Source organism: Equus przewalskii, chromosome 14 (assembly GCF_037783145.1).
Source record: "Equus przewalskii isolate Varuska chromosome 14, EquPr2, whole genome shotgun sequence".
NCBI classification, from domain to species: Eukaryota; Metazoa; Chordata; class Mammalia; order Perissodactyla; family Equidae; genus Equus; species Equus przewalskii.
In genome coordinates, this window is record NC_091844.1 from 67105792 (window position 1) to 67125097 (window position 19306).

The 19306-nt window shown below is 37.6% G+C and overlaps 1 protein-coding gene across 1 annotated transcript in view; it reads right to left on the reverse strand.

Moving 5' to 3' along the window:
* Nucleotides 1-6484: 6484 nt before the first annotated feature.
* The window catches only part of WDR43 (WD repeat domain 43), a 47490-nt gene continuing 34668 nt past the window's right edge, over nucleotides 6485-19306 (reverse strand). Inside the window, exons 12-18 of the mRNA XM_070572955.1 lie at nucleotides 16909-16995; nucleotides 15307-15338; nucleotides 13738-13801; nucleotides 11440-11553; nucleotides 10841-10910; nucleotides 8220-8269; nucleotides 6485-8116 (exon numbers count right to left, since the gene is read on the reverse strand). Coding sequence (XP_070429056.1) covers nucleotides 7922-8116; nucleotides 8220-8269; nucleotides 10841-10910; nucleotides 11440-11553; nucleotides 13738-13801; nucleotides 15307-15338; nucleotides 16909-16995 — 612 coding nt within the window. The 3' untranslated portion in view covers nucleotides 6485-7921. The remainder of the gene's footprint in view (nucleotides 8117-8219; nucleotides 8270-10840; nucleotides 10911-11439; nucleotides 11554-13737; nucleotides 13802-15306; nucleotides 15339-16908; nucleotides 16996-19306) is intronic.

Here is a 19306-nt window from a genome sequence, read left to right on the forward strand (position 1 = left end):
TAGGGCATAGAGCAGATGGAGAAAGGGGGAGAGTGGGCCTGGAGAGACAAAGAGTATCTAGCTCTCCTGAGAATCAGCAAGTGGCTGGATTTTAACAGCATAAACTTGGGACTATAAGGCAGCCAAAGGCCAAGGAGAAAGAACTATTATTAGACAGCAGAGGGCAGCAGATAAGGGGCCACACGAAGGCCCTAAGGGTTCTTCCCCCTCCCACAGGTAATTCCTTCCTGGGGCCCAGCTGTTTCTGCCTGTGTATCGAGGTTCTTTGAAATTGTAACACATTTGTTTTGCTTAAGATGCCTCTAGTAAGTTTGTTTCTTACAACCAAAGAATCTTTACTTAATAATATGGAAGAATGAAAAGGCAAAAATTATTTAGGAAAATATTTCAAAGAGGTATAAAGATATCAACAACAAAAATGAATTATAAAGCTACAATAGTTAAAATGAATGTACCAGCACAAGAATCAATGGAATGGAATGGATAGCACAGAAACAGACATACCATATGATAAACATCTATAGACAGAAAAAGTATGTCTTAGTCTGTTTGGGCTGCTCTAACAAATTACCATAGAATAGGTGGCTTGGGCAACAAACATTTATTTCTCACAGTTCTGAAGGCTGAGAAGTCCAAGATCAAGGTGCCAGCCAGCAGATCTGGTACCTGGTGAGAACCTGCTTCCTGGTTTGCAGATGGCCGTCTTCTCATGGTATCCTCATGAGATAGAGGAAGCAAGCTGTCTTGTGTCTCTTCTTATAAGGACACTAATCCCATCATGAGGGCTCCACTCTCATGACTTTACCTCTCAAAGACCCCACCTCCAAATACCATCACATTGGGGGTTCTGACATATGAATTTTGGGGAGACACAAAATCAGTCCATAACAAATAAAGTGAAGAAAACTAGTGTGTGTATGGGAACCATAAGTTAGAGCCTCATCTCACAGATACACCAAAAAGAATTCCATACACTGAAAAACAATTCTTTTTCCACTGAAAAGAAAAAGATTAGAGCAGCAGCTTTCAAATGTCTCACCCACAGAAACACATGTTACATTGCAACCTGGTATATACATACGCCCCTCTAAAACAATCACCCTTAAGTACATGCAATGCACTGATATTTTCTATTAATACTAATGATCATTTCTACCTTGAAAAACGGTGGTTGCAACCCACTTCCTTTCACAATGCACTGATAAATCACAACCAGTTACTAGAGAGGTAAGTGTAAAAAATGAAGATATAAAACGACTAGAACAAAACACAAGGAGTATCTTCCTAAAGGGAAGTCTTTGAAGCTTAAAGAAAACTATAAAGGAAAATAGCACCATGAAAAAAATGAAAAGGCAAATTAGGGGAAATATTTGGTGCATGTGGTTGGTAAGGGATGAATATCATTCCTACACAAAAACCTTTACAGGTAAATAAGACAATCCCTTTAAGCATGGACAAGAACCCAAGCCCAAAAAGACACTAAAGAAATGCAAGTGGCAATGAAAAAAGCAGGTGAACTCAGGTTCCTGATGATATGGAAACACAAGCACTGCTTGTAGGGCTGGAAGTTGATGCCACCTTTGTGGAAAAGGATTTTGGCAAATTTCTTAAGTCTGAAGAGAATACAATATTCATGTATTTTATTAAGTAATGCACTCCCAGGACTATCTCATAAGGACACACAAAGAAAAAACAAAATGCGAGTAGGAATGTTCACTGTAGCATTACGTTAACAAACTATAACAGGAGAACGTTTAAAGTATAACATGGGTGGAATACTAAGAACCACAGCATCATTATTTCAAAGGACAATTAACAATTTAATATGTGACAAAGGATAAAATGAACACATATTATGATTCCACTTCTGTAAGAAAAATGTGTGCACTCATGCAAAGAGAAAAAGATTAAAAGGAAATACACTGGAACATTATAAATGGTTATCTTCATTACTACGATTTTATTTTCCTTCTTAATCTTTTCGGTATTTTCCAAAATTTACTTAATGTTATTACTTTTAAAACAATAGATTTAAAAGACACATTAAAGAAAAGGAAAAAGATTTAAGTTCACTTTTTCACCTGTGGAAAAGGGGGCTGTGTTTACCCATAAGGCTCTTCTGAATTTCTAAAAATGCCAGACGCAAAAAGGAGCTTCCCTTAGAACCTGTGCCGCACCCGCCCTTCCCACAGTGGGAAAATGTCGAATGATTCATTGTGCTGAAAACAATCTTTGCTAGGTGCTGCGCACTGCTGTTTAGTGTCCCAGAGACATTGTTCCATTTGGTTATCACAGCATCCTTGCGACAGACAGCACTGTCATCACTCTCCTGTCACAGGCCCAAAAAAGAAGAAATTAAGTAGATTTATCATCGCCATGCCACAGTGTGGACCCAGAATTAGAGCTTCTGCCCTAAATGTGGTCTCTCCACAACAGACTGATGGTATTCATGTTTGCCTCCTTTCATTGCCTGGACCTGATCCTATCACAAAAATCACCAATTAACAGACTCTGCCAGTGCACAACCATGTAAATGTACTTAATGCCACAGAACTGTACACTTAGAAATGGTTAAAATGGTACATTTTATGTATATTTACCACAATTAAAACAAAAAGTGGGAGGAGGCAGACTTTGTCAGGTTGAGAATAATTAACAAGGTCAAAGTTTGCCTGAAAACAGCAAGTGTGTTTCTTAAGTGTAACCATAATGTGATGGTATCCACGGTCAGGAGCAAGCTGCCCCCTGAATTATCAGAATACATCCTAACCAGCAGTCCTAAGTGGTGCCTGAGGAGATGCAAAACACCGACATTCCAACCACGGTTAACCGTCCTGTTGAAAGGAAAAGGACATGAAGTGAAAGGACCCAGAGCAACACATACGGAAACCAAGAATTCCAACCCCTCAGTACAGACTACACACTGTCCACTACAGAGCTACTGCCACCATCCAATTCATTTCTCTTATTCCAATTCCACACTCCGGGTCAAAGACAATCTTCTAACTGTAAAACTGGCTTACTGTGTGACTTTCTTATGGAGAAAAAGACACATCACCACCCAAAATGAACGCTCTGCTCCACTTGACAGGTCTATTTCTCATTATAAATAAATACACCATTGAAATACCAATTTTTCTTGGAAGCCTAGTTAATGGTTCAACTATATGAAATTGCATCAACTTTAGGGACAAAGACAAAATTAAGTTTCTGAACCTGCAAAGCTTTGGACCAGCTTCGGAACATCATGACCACATAGGTCCAGCTAAGGCAGCTGCCAAGTTGTCTGTGACTTTAGTGACTGCATCACCAGGCAAGCACATCCTTGCCCCTTTCAAACTAGAACAAATTCAACTACAACAGGGCCGAGGGCAAGCCTATAACAACACGCTTTCACACCTATTTATTTCCATTAGGAAATCCTTTTTTTAAACAGTAGCATCCAAAAAGTATATTTCCTCCCTCTTTGAGCCATTATTACCTAGAAAGAAAATGCCAGACAATTTTTAAACTGGTGATTTTCAACTTGTGGATTTTACATGACATTCCTTACCTCCTAAAGTGCATTCATAATCTCCCTGTTCTTCTCAGAACTATCTTCCTATTAAAAATTACTCATACACATATGTAAATCCATTACAGTACTGATGAGCACTGTCAATCTAGTTTTCTCACACCAAGTCAGCCAGCACTGCACAGAAGAATGGACACCACGGATCCTATGATTTCTCCCACATTGCTTCCTGTTTGAATGATGCCTGCTCACTCATTTACACTGTTGTGGCCTTTCGTTCCGCCAGTTTTCTGAGCCAGTGCACAATGTGGACGCACAACGGGTCAGCACAAGGGACAGTGCTGAGATGCCACAAAGATGAAGATCACTATGCTAGATTAGAAGAAAAACAAATTTTATGCCTGAGTTGCCTTCAAAGAAGGGATCGACAAATGGTCAATATGAAGGGCATCATAAAAACCATTGCAGCCTGGGAGGATTCACCAGTAATATCAATTACCGTGGAAAGAAATCATGGCTGAAGGATGTCATGAACTCAGATTTGAAGAGAATGGAAGACTAAAACGTCAATTCCTCCTACCGTGCCACCACTCTCTTGGTGTCCCTGGGGGTTTCTCTTCCCTTGTACTCCAATACTAGAGTGGTCAGGCCTGGGTGCTTTTCCTATGTACGTTTATTCCTGTGGGAAGGTCACCCAGTCTTGTGGCTTTACTGTCACATACAGGTCAATACCAAATCTCTACCTCCACCTCGCCCTCTCCCCGCAAGTTAACTGGGTATGTATTTTCATTCCCAAAAAACATCTATAACTCAACATGTCCAAAACTCAATTCCTGATCTCCCTTCCCAAACCTGTTCCACCCACAGCATCATCCAGGTGCTCCAGCAAAAAACACTTGGGAGTCCCACGTGACTCCTTTTTTCTCACAATTGACAGGAAAGCCCACTAGCTCTAACTTTGAAACAATCCCAGAAGCCGACCAAACTCCATTACTACCACCACCCTGGTCTAAGTCACCATCACCTCTCACCTGGATTACAACAAAAGCATCCTACTGGCTTCTGCCTGTTAGGATTCAGATCTCCAATTTCTTAACACACCACCAGGGCGATACTAAATTCTCAACACAGAAGCCAGACCACATCATTCCTCTGTTCAAACACTGCAACTCCGTTTCAGGCAGAGCATAAACCAGTCCCTACAACGGCCCACAAGGCATTATGGAACCTGACTGCCCATGACCTCTCTGCTAATCTCTTGATGCAGTCTCTCTTTCTCTCTGTTCAGGTCGTATTTCTCTCTTCTCAATATTTCAACACATCAGACACACACTGGCCGTAGGGCCTTTGCTCATGCTGTTTCCTCTGCCAGAACACTCGTTCCCAGATAACCCACTTAGCTACCTCTGTCACTCCTCCTAGTCTATGTTCAAATCATGCCTTCTCAACAGGCCCTACTCTGATCATGTATTTAATTCTGCAACCGGCACTACCCTACCCCAACCCCCGATCTCTTTACTCCACTTTTTTCCCCCATAGCAGTTACCATCTTTTAACATACTATATAGAATTTACTTACTCATTACACACTGTTTATTGCCTCTATCTCTTTGGTAGAATGTCAGCTCCTCAGGACAAGCATCTTTTTTTGCTTTTTTCAGTGGTGTATACCAGGCAATTAAATCATTCCTGGCATAGAGCAGGCAATCAATAAATACTTGTTAAATGAATGAACGTGCAATGTTGAGAATTAACTTTCACAGGAATTGTTATAACAGCCTTATACAGCATCAACGTACCCAACGTTCTCACTACCAAGATCCCATTTCTGACACTCAAACAACCTGCTGCACTAAGGCTTCAAAAGTCCCAAAACTACAGCCTGGACATCTACTTAGGTCAAATCATACTAATACAGTCATGGGCTGCATAATGACCTTTCAGTCAATGAAGGAGCACATATACAATGGTGGTCTCATAAGAACAGTACCATACAGCTTAGGTGCGTAGTAGATGTGTCTATAGACGGGTGTACAAATGGCTATACATCTACATTTGTGTAAGTACGCTCTATGAAGTTCACACAAGGACGAAATCGCCTAGTGACACATTTCTCAGCATGTATCCCATCATTAAACAAGGCATAACTGTATACTCACCTATACCCAAAGAACTTTTTACAAAATAATCTCAAATACCACTATTTAGTATTCTTGCCAAAAAAACTTTAAACCAGAATATACTCATAAGGAAACAATCAGACAAATCCAGACTGTAGGACATTGTGCAACACAGCATAATTTACAAAGACTCTCATTTAAATATCAAAATCATGAAACACACACATATACAACAGGGAATATTCTGGAATAGAGCAGTATGACAGCCAATTACAATGTGTGATCCTGGATTTGAGCATGAATGGAGGGTTAAATTTTCAAAATAAAAAGTTGGGAAGAAAACTTAATCTCAGAAAATACACCACCACACAAACAAAACTTTTTTGTCTGGATTAGGAACGGAATAACCAGGTGAAATACCCTGAAACTAGAAAATTCTCTAACAAGTTTAATTTAACTCTGGATTCGTCTAAACCATAAAATAATTAGTAAGTAATTACCACTCAGTCACAGCTCTTTACTTCTTTAGAGAACCAGGTGCAGCAGGGAAATCTGACTCACAGACCCAAAACAGACTCCAATAATGAGCACGTGCACCCTCCTGTCACCGCTGCCTTGAGCTGGGGAAGAACGACCCGGCCAAGGGGGACTTCAGCAAGAAACAACCACTAGATTAAGACAAAGTTCTTGTTTCTTCCACTTCCAAACAAATGCCAGGTCACCCAGCAAGCCTTGAAAGCATTTACCTATTTTAACGCTAGTGAAGTTAAGATTGCTTTTTTGAAAGCTTCACACCACAAGGCCAAATATGTAGCTGTTCCTCTACATATACCACAAGACAAGCACAGGGTAAAGATGAATATTTATTCACTTTACAAAGAGAATGGTATTAAATTGCCATAAACAGCTCCATTTATAGACAAATATAACTGTACATTACACCAGTAGCTGGCTCAAACTTGCTTTCCCACGATGCTTATACGGCTCCAGCTCCATTAGTTGAGCACAGACATCTCTGTTCTGCCACTGATGATAAAAAGTCCCTCGGAGATAATGATTTTGTGTTTTACATATTCACAGGTGGGAAAAATAAACCCCTCTCCCCAGCTCTTCCTTAGAGTTGAGCTTCCATCTGCAAGTTCCCTAGAGAGCACTAAACAAATACTGGCTCATTCTTAAAAAAAAAGATTACCAATAATTTGAAAAGCTTTTGTTGCACACCAAAATACCTATCTATACATACATAAAAAATCTTCAGTCAGATTTATAATTTTAAAGGTAATAGATGCCCTAACACTGCCAAGGGTGGGTAATGAAAAAGAAGGAACACATTAAATTACTGAATTATAAAAATATTTTCTTTGGAAAAAAACTCCAACGAGGTTATCATTAATATCTAAAACCAAAGAGAAAAAATAAACAATTGTTCTTTGATCCATTAGTAATTTAAATAAAAATGAACACCTCTTCAAAAGCAGCTATAACTGAATTTTTTTAAAAGTTGTAGGTAATGAGCACTTCTAAATCTATACACTGATGATTCTTTACAGGCAACCAGAAGTCAAGAAAAATCCTTAATATGGCTAATTCTTTAGTTTTTTAATTACCATAATTTCTTGTGTTTTAAAAAAATATTTCAAATGACAGCTTAAAAAATAAGTGGTTGTTTTTGGCAAGCACTCCAAATACTCAATCTGACTCAAATCAGACCACCACAGTTAACAGACAAGCTAGGGATACTGGTGATTTTATTTTTTTAATCACAATCATTTTACTCCAGTTTTTAGTTACCCCTTTATATTTTATGAAAATGTACCAAATCAAATGTACCAAATTAAAAATTTTTTTCACTAGTGCTGTTTTACATCTAGATTTGATGAAAGATACCAACCTGAGATAAAAGCTGACTCCTTCACAAAAGTCCAGTTCTTGAATCCCTAAATGGGAAATGTCTTTATCTTCACTTTTGTCAATTCTTGGTATAACCAATCATACTAGGGAATTATAAAAATATACCATATATTGGACACATGTCAGTACATAGCAGAAAATGTATCTATTTACTGTGTAAAGTTTATTAACATTTGAATGAAACACTCTTATTTACACAGTTAAGTCTGGGGTGCTCAGGACAGCAAGGTGGTACGAGGGGCCACCATTAGAAATCTGGAAATGTGCAACGGTCCTTGGCAACCTGTCACAGAGATAACCCTCCCTAGGAGAACTCGGTAGCCCTGGGTAAGGAGAGCCAGAGTTTATACAGTTCAACTGGCTTGTTTTTCTATCTTCATTCTTCTTCACTTTCATTTTCAGGATCTAAATCAGAATCTCCATTTAATTCTTTTTCACTTGCCACATCTCGGTCCTCACCATTTTCTTCATCTTTTTCTTCAGTATCCTCATCTTCCTCTTCATTCTCTTCGTCAACATCCTCATCTTTTATGCTTTCTTTCTCTTCCTCATCTTCCTCATCCCAATTCTCCTAGTAGAAATATTAAGGCAAGGAAAGCATTCATGAAGGCCCCATTCTTACAAAGCACAAGGATCTAAAGGCAGATCTATGTACCAGGAAACAAATTACTCACATCAGAATCCTTATCTGCTATTTCATCATCAGACTCCTCTTCAGAAGATTCTGTTAAGAGTTGGAAAAAGCCCAGCCTTAATTTTGTGATCAAAGTAGAGGGCATAGCCTTGAAAACTAAACAGAATCAGATTCCTGAATTCACTTTAGAAATACTATATTCAGCTATCAACCATCTAAGAAGTAAATTACAATATTCTTATCCACATAAAAGCACATTTATGGTATCATTCCATCAAAATCTCATTGAGCAGGACGAAGTAATAAAACTCTAACAAAATCTTGGGCCAGCCTGGTGGTGCAGCGGTTAAGTTCGCACGTTCCACTTCAGCGGCCCAGGGTTCGCAGGTTCGGATCCCGGGTGCAGACACGGCACCGCTTGGCAAGCCATGCTGTGGTTGGCGTCCCATGTATAAAGTAGAGGAAGATGGGCACGGATGTGAGCTCAGGGCCACTCTTCCTCAGCAAAAAGGAGGATTGGCGGCAGATGTTAGCTTAGGGCTAATCTTCCTCAAAAAAACAAACAAAAAACAAAACAAAACAAAAAACTCTTAACAAAATCTCATCTTAAAAAACAAAGCTGAGAGTGGAGAAAAGAGAACCCTTGTGCACTGTTGGTGGGAAAGTAAACTGGTTCAGCCACTATGGAAAACAATATGGAGGTTCCTCAAAAAAACTAAAAATAGAATTACTGTATGATCTACCAATTTTACTTCTGGATATACAATGAAGGAAATGAAATCGGGATCTCAAAGAGTTATCTGCAGCCCATGTTCACGTGGCATTATTTAAGATAGTCAAGACGGAAACAATCTAAGTGTCCATCAATACATGAATGGATGAAGAAAATGTGTGTATATCTAAACAAAATAGAATATTACTTGGCCATAAAAAAAGGAAATCCTACCATTTGCGACAACATGGATGGACCTTGAGGGCACTGTGCTAAGTGAAATAAGTCAGACAGAAAAGGATAGATACTGTATGACCTCCACTTACATGTGCAATCTAAAAAACCAAACTCACAGATACACAGAACAGACTGGTGGTTGCCAGAGGTGGGGGATGTGGGAGTGGGGGAAATGTGTGAAGGTCAAAGGGTACAAACTTTCAATTATAAGATAAATGACTCCTGGGGATATAGTATACAGCGTGGTGACCATAGTTAACAATAAGGTACAGTGTCTTAGAAAGCTGCTAAGAGAGCAGATCTTAGAAGTTCTCATTGCAAGAAAAAAAAATGTAAACCTATGTGTGGTGATGAATGTTAATGAAATACATCTTGATGGTCATTTTGAAATATACACACATATCAAATCATTGTGTTGTACATCTAAAATGAATATAGTGTTATATGTCAATTATATCTCATTCAAACTGGAAAAAACTTCACGAGAAGTTTAATTAATTAATTCAGGTATGCTTTTATGTCCTTCAGTTATGTTTTATAACTTTCTCTATAAAGATTTTGTTTCATTTTTCAGATGTATTTCTAGGTAATCTAGGTACTTCATAGTTTTGATTGCTGCTATAAATGAGATCTTTTTCCTAATACGTTTTCTGACTGGGATATAAACTAGTTGACATAAAACACATTATTGGGACATAATAATGCTACTAATTCCTTTTTGCTGATCTTGGTATCCAGTCAACTTGCTTATTTGCATTATCTCATTAATAATGGTGTGACTCTAGAAGTCCAATGTTTTAGAATTCATTTCTTTCATACAGTACTAGGCAAGATATCCAGAAGCAATGAAAAGTACATTACTGTCCTGTTCCTGACTTTATGGGAATGCTTCTAAACTTTGTTTGATATAAATTTATTGAGGAAATTCCCTTAAATTCCTAGGTTGCTTAGACTATAAAATAATGAGATATGTGAAGACTGAATTTTATAAATTCTTTTTCTATATCTATTAAGACAATATATAGTGTTTCCCATTAATCTGTTAATATGGTGACTACACTGATAGGTTTCTTGATGCTAAATCACCTTTCAATCTTCAAATAAATTCTACTTGGTAATGACGTATTATTTTCCTTAAGCATGTCTATAATTAATCTGCTGATACTCAGGATATTTGAGGATGGCTGAAAATGTTATTGACTGTCCTTCTCTGGTTTTGATTCATAAAATGCCTAAATGGTTTGTATATGACAAAAATGACTTTTTCCTTGAAAGACTGATAAAATTCACCTGTAGAACCTGCCTGTAATCTCGTGAAGAAAAATGTTGATTAAGTCAATTTTAAAGTTATTGACTTGCTCAAGGCTTCCTCTACTTCTTTTTACTTTCAAGTCAATTTTCGTCATTGATATTTCCTAAGAAATCACCTATATCATCTAGGCTTTCTAACGTACGGGCAAAAAGTTTGTTCGGTGTTTTTCTATTTATATCTCTTCCATACCTAATGCCCTTTTTTGTTATTGTATTATATCTGTTAACTTCTCTTTTCTTATTTGATCATATTTTTGGCACAAGCTCGCCCATTTTTTTAGAGGTGTGCCAAAGCATCATCTTCTTCACAGTGATGTTTTTACCAAATAAGATAACAGAACAGAATCAATGTGAAAAACTAAATGTTTCAACTCTAGACTCTACCCTACCCCCAGCTTTACCTTCTTCATACACCAATTTTGCCTTCTGTGCAGGACAAGTCGTTCCCTTTGTTTTTTCTGATGCTGTAACCTGAAAGACAATAAAGTGCTATTATGAAGTGGAACATAAGTTAATCTCAAGCATCACAACCACCACCACAGCCAATTCTTCCCAAGAGAAAACTCACCCTCGATCACTATAATGGATGACGTTAATACAATGTAGATCAAATTCAGGGCAAAAAACATATTCGTCAAATACAAGAGGAAAAGAATTACTCTGTAAAAGTTGAAAAAACCTTTCAAGGCAATCAGAATTTCCTTCTGTGCCCAAATTTTTTACCTGTATAAATATCCTGTAACTTTTGTTCACAGTACCACAACCATCCTAACTATATTAACAATTGAGATATAATGGTGAGAGCCTTTGAATAAAAGTTGAAATAGGCAAACTAAGTTTACTTACTGTCAAATACATAAGATTTCCAAGTTAAAGACTAGATCCTGATTTACCAATTTCTTACTGTAATAGGGAGCTTTCAAAGTTCAGGGAAATGATCCTCACTCCTCCCCCCATTCCTATAACATCCAAACGTTTCAGGACAAAACAATTTACTTACTTGTGTGATTAGAAGGATAAGCTTTCCATGAAGGTGGGAGAGTTTCTGAAAAGTTTTTACTCTGCTTTCCATTAACTGATACAGTGTCCCCAGCTGGGGTACCAAGTCAGGCAACTAGGGGAAAAAAAGACCATTTGATATCATTATGACACAATATAGATAACACACAGAAATCACGCTCAGCTATGTCTGAGTATTTAGGCAGTGCACCACAAGCATCTGCTTGCATTTCCAGTGGCAGTGGCTGGTTGTGACACAGCCTAGCAATACTCAAACTTTCAGAGGCTTTCAAAGCAAAAAACAATACATTTAAAAAAGATACAAGGTCAGAAGGAGAAATTGCAAGGCAGAAAAAACTGCAGGGTGGCACTTCGTATCGATCGCAGTATTTCAGAGAAGGTCAATATACAGGAGACACTAAATAAAAGATAACCCCACCACATATCTCTAGGCTAAAGGGAGCTTTTCTTCCAAAACTTACTCTCTGATGATATCACATTATCTCTACCTTATAAAGCCCAGCAAGCTAGAGGAAGCTTTTCACAGCTTTTAGAGACCAACAGGACAGTGACAGTTATAAAGCTGACCTTACAGTATTTTGAACATACATTCTGTTAATGAATTCTCTGAAGCATGCTTAGGAAATTAAAGCAGGAAATTTTTACTTGTTCCTTCAGAGCTACAGAAAAAGGGACCCTCACTCTTTTGCCCTTTAATTAGCTTTTACCTGCCCTTCTATCTCCAACACTTTGGCATAAATAACAGTGTTTCATTCAAATGTTAAACTTTAAATAGTAAACAGACACAAAAATGAATAAAACAAAGTTTAATGTGATTGCACTTCAATTCCCATCATCTCCTTTGTATTTCTCCCTATTCAGACTACAAGTGCCAGGAGGAGGGGGATCAGAGCATCTTGAACATTACCAAAGCCCCATGCCTAGCACAGTCCTTAGCCTAGAGAAGGTACTTAAAGATATCTGATAAGGAAGGAAGGTACAAAGGAAAGGCAAGAGGAAAAGCACTGTTTTCTGAGGAGAGAGAATTGCTGTGGGCTGTGGAGTCCTTCCTATCCCAAACTTGAAAGTCTGTTTGCCGTGACTTTGAATGTTACACTACTACTCCAGTACTTACACCTTAGGAGTTGATTCCAGAAGGGATTTCACTACAACAAGACCTCCTAGGGCTCTTTCCACATTTAAACAAGTAACTCAGGTCACAAAATGAGTGTTGTGCTGTTTACCAGACACAGTCCCAACAGCTGAGGCTTATGGTGTCTTTCCACGCCCATCATCATGCCACTCGGCCACTCCACTCACCACTGCCCCCAACTCACTTCCCACGACTCCTTCAAGCTGGGAAACCCATATCCATTCTTACTGTTTGTCTCTTCCCCCAGTCTAATAGGCTGGCAGAGTTCTCCACAGACATACAAAGAACAAACTGCTGACTTCAACGCAAGTTATCCAATAGTTTTCCCTATTTCAAACTACTGAAGGCAAAAGAAGCCTGAGACAGAGAACAAGGTGCAGTGACAAGGCAGGAGCTGGGTGAAACAGTGTTAGGTAAGGAAGAGCTATAGTTTAAAGAGCAATTAAGAACTTTTTCAACTATCCACTATAACTTTTCAAGAAAATCTACTGTAAGGTGCTAGATAATGAAACAAAAGAAAAATTAAACTGTATAATTTTATTTCTAACCTAAAATTTAACTCACTTAATGATGTGGCAAAGAATCTAATTCATGTTGTGACATATAAAATTGTTTTTTTCTGGTACTCCTTTAAGATCTTATGCTCCCTCCCTTCTGTTCACGTAAATCAAGAGCTGACAATAGCCCGAGCAAAATGTCAGGCAGTAAAGCTTTAATTTATATCATTTTCATCACAAGCTACCTTTTATCCTCCTGGGAGAAGGCAGAACAAACATGTTAGCATACACACAAAACTTTAAAAATCTGCTAAGTTTTTAAGAGGGGAGGGGGTGAGATACATACAATTTAAAGATAATTTTGCTGAACAGGTTCATATAAAGAAAAAACATGAAGGCCAGCACGTCAATACATAACTTTTCTCCAAGTTCTCATACCATATGTCACTTTTATCCAGGGGACAAAAGACCTATTTATAAAAGGCAATAACAGTGACATTATGACCTTGTATCTGTAGAAACACAAAACCTCTAAAAGCAACAGCTGACAGCTAAAGGAAAGATGGAGAGAGGATGGTTTTGTTAAGCCATCAGTTTATAATCCTCATCAAAGTCAAATTATTCAGCAACTGTAGATGAAAAGACTTACTGTGGATAGATATGATGCATGGACTGTTAACACACATTTTAGCCACTGAACCATTAAAACAGCACTGAAAAAAGGGGGAAAAAATCCACGTAAACTAACGTACACAAATTCAAAATTAAATACAACTGAGTTATAAAATTAGAAAAACCCAGAAAGGCAAAGTGAACATCTATAAATTGTGCTCTGTGAAAATGACTATAATAAAAAAAAATCCTGTGAATGTAATAGTCCTTTCATTCTTTTACTGAGTTTATTTCAGATCTATGTAATATAGTAATCTCTGGGGAGGCAAGGGGAAGTAGGATGGACTGGAAAACAAGACAAAAATTCCTTCTTCTAAAACAATTCAAGGATAAAACTCATGCTTTAGTTCATAATTAACTGATACCAGGACAGTAAACTGGGCTCAACTGACTTTGCATTTTTATGCTCAGACTATTTGAGGTCATCATCTACTCATCATCAGGCACAAACAGCATAAGATTTCCACACCAACATTAAAAGACACATATAGACCAAAAGTGTGTAAGCTGAGCCTAATAAATGATTCTTTTTTTTTTTAAGATTTTATTTTTCCTCTTTTTCCCAAAGCCCCCCGGTACACAGCTGTGTATTTTTAGTTTTGGGTCCTTCTAGTTGTGGCATGTGGGATGCTGCCTCAGCGTAGCCTGATGAATGGTGCCGTGTCCCAGCCCAGGATTTGAACCGGTAAAACCCTGGGCCGTCGCAGCAGAGTGCATGAACATAACCACTCAGCCACGGGGCTGGCCCCTAATTAATGATTCTTTAGCTTTCCTCTGTGAGCTCCAAAAGTTAATGGAGGCCATCAAGAAATAATAACTTAGAAAAGAAAGACTGATGGGGCCTGCCTGGTGGCGCAGCGGTTAAGTGCGCACGTTCCACTTTGGCGGCCCGGGGTTGGCCAGTTCAGATCCCGGGTGCAGACGTGGCACCGTTCAGCAAGCCATGCTGTGGTAGGCGTCCCACATATAAAAATAGAGGAGGATGGACACAGATGTGAGCTCAGGGCCAGTCTTCCACAAAAAATAAAAAAAAAGAAAAGAAAAAGAAAAGAGTCTGTAAATTGTAGACACCGATAACACTATACTAGAAGCTTAGGTTCTTTAAGATAACTCCCTATTTAAATACTTAATCATAAAATCATTAAGAAAAAGACCCACAAAATTTAGTTTTTTACAAAATAGTTCTTTACAGTGTCTTAGTAGCTACCAGAGGTTAGGGAAGTTCTACAAATGGCAATTTTACATATCACGATTAGCACCAAATCATTATATAAGACTAATTCATTAAATGACCTGATAATAAAGCTGAAAAAACTACACAGGAGTTTTCTAAAAGAAAGAAAAAAACTACGATAAAAATCTTAGAAATAAGCATCATTTTACTTCAAATAAATGGGTAGAGTAATATTTGACACAAAGAGTTTTATTAGTTAGAATTTGGGGCTATCTACCATGTGATCTCATGCTGTCAAGACATTGCTGTTTTTAACAATTACCTCTAAAATATTCATAAAATCAAACAATTTAAGTCATCTAAAAATCTTACCTATTAGGATGTCCTTGCAATCTCTTTGTAAGCTGAGGGGGAGAAAAACAGCATTAACAAAAGCACTTCAGAGGCAATCCCCATCAACTCCCAGGAACACACATCCATGAGAACAAAGGAAACTAACGACTGTATTAGGAAATCATTATTCCTACATTTTCCAATCTCTGAACGTTTAACCAACATAACATAATCTAGGAATATACAAGTAACTATCTGATAAAAATCTAGGCTAGGATTTATATGAATGAATGACCAGAATAGGTAATCCACAGAAATAGCAAATAGATTATTGGATGCCAGAAACTGGAGATAAGGGAGAATGGGGTGTGACTAACAGGTATGAGGTTTCTTTTCCGTGTGACAACTGCACAACCTGTGAATACACTAAAAAGCACTGAACTGTACACTTTAAAAGGGTAAACCTTACGGTATGGGAATCATATCTCAATAAAAAAATACACAGAAAAAAATCTAGGTCAGGCAAATTTTGTTTGAGTAGATAAGATTCTAAAGCCATATGACCGGCTTTTCTAATATACAACACTGCTTTTCTAAATACAGGGGTTTCCCCTATCAATAATGGTAAACCAGCCCACATTAACATCAGAACTACACTCTCAAAATACTTCAGCATGTCAAACAAATGTAATCCAAGTATAATCTCTAATTACAAAGAATCTAACTTTAGGCCTATTTTACAATTTGTACCCATATTTTTAGGACAATCTTCAGTCAAACTATGTATACTTTTAAGAGACAAAAAAGATTTTCCTTTAGATAACTAATCATTACAAATTATTTGAATTGCATGTATGACACACCTCGGTAAACTACCTTCACTGGCCACCAAACGGCTCCAGACCCTGGGGTTTCACTGAGTTGGAGTTATCCCCTGGTGCCACTAACAGGCTGTCATCGATCGCACATATGCTTTCTGTCCCCAGAACTCCTATTAGCTTTTTCTTGTCTAGCTGCTACCTATCCCTTTCTTAAAATCCTGCAACAGAATTACTAAAGCAAAACCAGGGTGACCACTTGTCAGAAACAGTGAAAGTTACTCTTGTACAAGCCAAAGGCTGAACAACTACTAGACAATTAAAGCCCTCTCAAATTCCACACTGCCAGGCCTAGCGATTAACAGCTATTCTACAATAAAGAAAATCAAAACGTACAAAAGCGGTTTCAACGTTAGGTTAGGGTATCTAACAGGTCACAGAGAGAAAAACCAAAATGAGAATATGGTGGCTCTGTCTTGGGATTTCTACAGCAATCGTCCCATGCGGATGACATCATGCAGATACAGCCTTCAATGGTTCACTTTAAAAGTTCCCAGTGCCCTTCAGACACACAGAAACACACTCACCCTTAGTGGAATAAAAGTAAAAACGCCAATGACATCTCCTTTCATTGCCTCAGGAATTCACCAATTTCACTTTTCTTTCTCAAGTACGTTAAGAGATCCCCCGAGTCATCTATCATCCACTCTAAACACCCTGATACCCTGCTTGCTTACGTACTGCAAATCCATCTCTCTAAATACTGGATTTTATCTTTAACCCACAGCATTAGGACTTTAAAATGAAAAGCGGACTCAGTTACCTCTTGCAACAATGGAATAACAGCATGCAGGGGCATCCTTAACACAGTCCTCTTTATTAGGTTTAAATTCCTAGTTTGAAGTACTTTCTGTAAAAAAATAAATATAAAGATAAATATACTCAGTAGCTAAGAACACTACAGGAAAAACTGTCTGTAAAAATATTTTAAAAACCAAGGCAATAAACTACCAACTCAATTTTAGCAAATAAAGGTCAGAGGGACTGACCGAAGAACATCATATTGTGTCTTATCAGACAAGTAGGCTTCAGGTATCAGGACATTTACTTCAATAAACAGTTCCTTCTCTAAAAATTCTAAACTTTTATGAACTTTTGTATATAAAACAGAAAGGAACACCTCTAGAGACATTTGAATACAGACATATACTTTAAAGAAGTTCCCAAACCTTCATTTTATGAAATTAGCAATGTAGCCACATAAAGTAAACAAACCATACTAAAATCACATTTAGAAAGCAACAAACGTTTTAATATTAAATGTCAACTTCTTGATAAAATTTTAAGACAACCAAAAGATCACATGCGTGCTCAGTCAAAACCCTTCAAGGGCGCATCACTGGGCAAAACTCAGTCTGCACCGAGGGTGTAGAAAAGGACACAGAGCAGATTAGTCCCAATCCTAGCAGCCTTTCAACTTCTCCAAACCCCAGATGCTTCATCTATAGGAGGGGGTGGGAAATAAGAATCCTTTCAGGTCTCAAAATCCTGATTGCCCCCTTCTTCTTGAAAACTTTTAAATATTTATCCTTTCAAAAGGGTTTACTCCTAGAGGAACTTCCCTAATGGTTGGCACACGCTACGTTTTGGTGGTAGTTGTTCCTACAAAGGTCATACTCAGGATATAAACAGCAGAAGTACCCAAGGGCAAAATATAGAAAGTTAGTTTTCAACCTATTTTAACAGCCCTAACATATCCTCTCAGAATTCTCTATGGATTTTATTTGCTTTTAAAAGTATTTTTACACCAAGCCCTTCCAAATCCATCAAGTACTACTTAAAAACTATCACTGACAATAATTATATAGTTTCTTACGCAAAAGAAATAAACTTTTTAGACACAATCACTGGAGAACTGAGGGATGGACTGTCCTGATTTAGTAGTCCCAATTAAGATAATATTTTCATTTTCAAATAATCGAAATACAAGATTTCAAGCAAAATATGATCAGAACTTTAACGATAATTCACAAGCTGCTTGATACTAAACATCCCTCAAATCACCTCTTTACTATAAATATCAGTTACCACAAAGTTTCAGTGATATAAACTAGTCTACAAATTCCTCTTTGAGAGATGATATGCTCTTGTTAAGGTCCTCAGCTTTCAAGGATGCTCACTAAACCACCAGGCTTCACTGTCTTAAATGGCCAAATAGAGCAGCAGCACTTCAGGTCAAGCAATACACTCTTGACCTTGTTGCTGCACATTTTTTATACCAAAAGCTTGGTTAAGAAACATAATGTAGAACTGAAGCTTTGAAAAACACATACGTTTGTGAAATCTAGTGTGCTAAAGGTAAAGTAATCATCTAATTTCTTCTCCAAACTGGGACACTTCTGAGAATAAAAAGAGTCACTATTAACTACATCAAGAAGTGTAAACCAGAACTGTTACAGGCAAGTAAGAGTAGATGTGGCCTAGCTATTTAGAAGTTACTCCAAATTGCAGGGCAGAAGAATTTTCAACAAGCTCTCAGGTAATTCTTATGCTCACTAAAGACAGAGGCTCTATGATAACAATTCTCAAATTTAAAATAAGCAAATAAGTTATCCCAAATCAAGCAAAATGATAATGGATAGTTGAGTGAAACTTTTGCCAAGAATGTATTTAAAGAAATAACCCTATAAAACCACAGCTACAACTAGCAAAATGATACTGAAGGATCTTTCTTTTATAGTTTTACTGCTTTATGACTGAAGCATAATAAATAGTGCACATTTAATGTGTACTATTTGATCAATATGATATAAATGAATAGCCATGAAACAAAGACTACGATAAACTTTTCTATCACCCTCAACTCTCCTTGGGCCCCTTTACATTCTATCCCTCCTTCCGCCCATCCCCAAGCAACCACTGAACTATATATTGGTCTGAATTTTCTAGAATTTTTATATAAGTGGAATCATACACTATGTACTTTTTTTTGTCTGGATCCTTTCTCAATGCAAAAGTTTGAAATTCATCCATGCTGTTGATATATCAACACATTCCTTATAGAGCTAGATAAACAATTTGTTTATCCATTGTTACGTTGAGGGCCATATAGGTTCTTTCCAATTTTTGGTTATTACAAATAAAGTTGCTATTAATCAAATAAAGTTGCTATGGTTATTCACATACAAGTCTTTGCATGAACATTTGTTTTTGATTCTCTT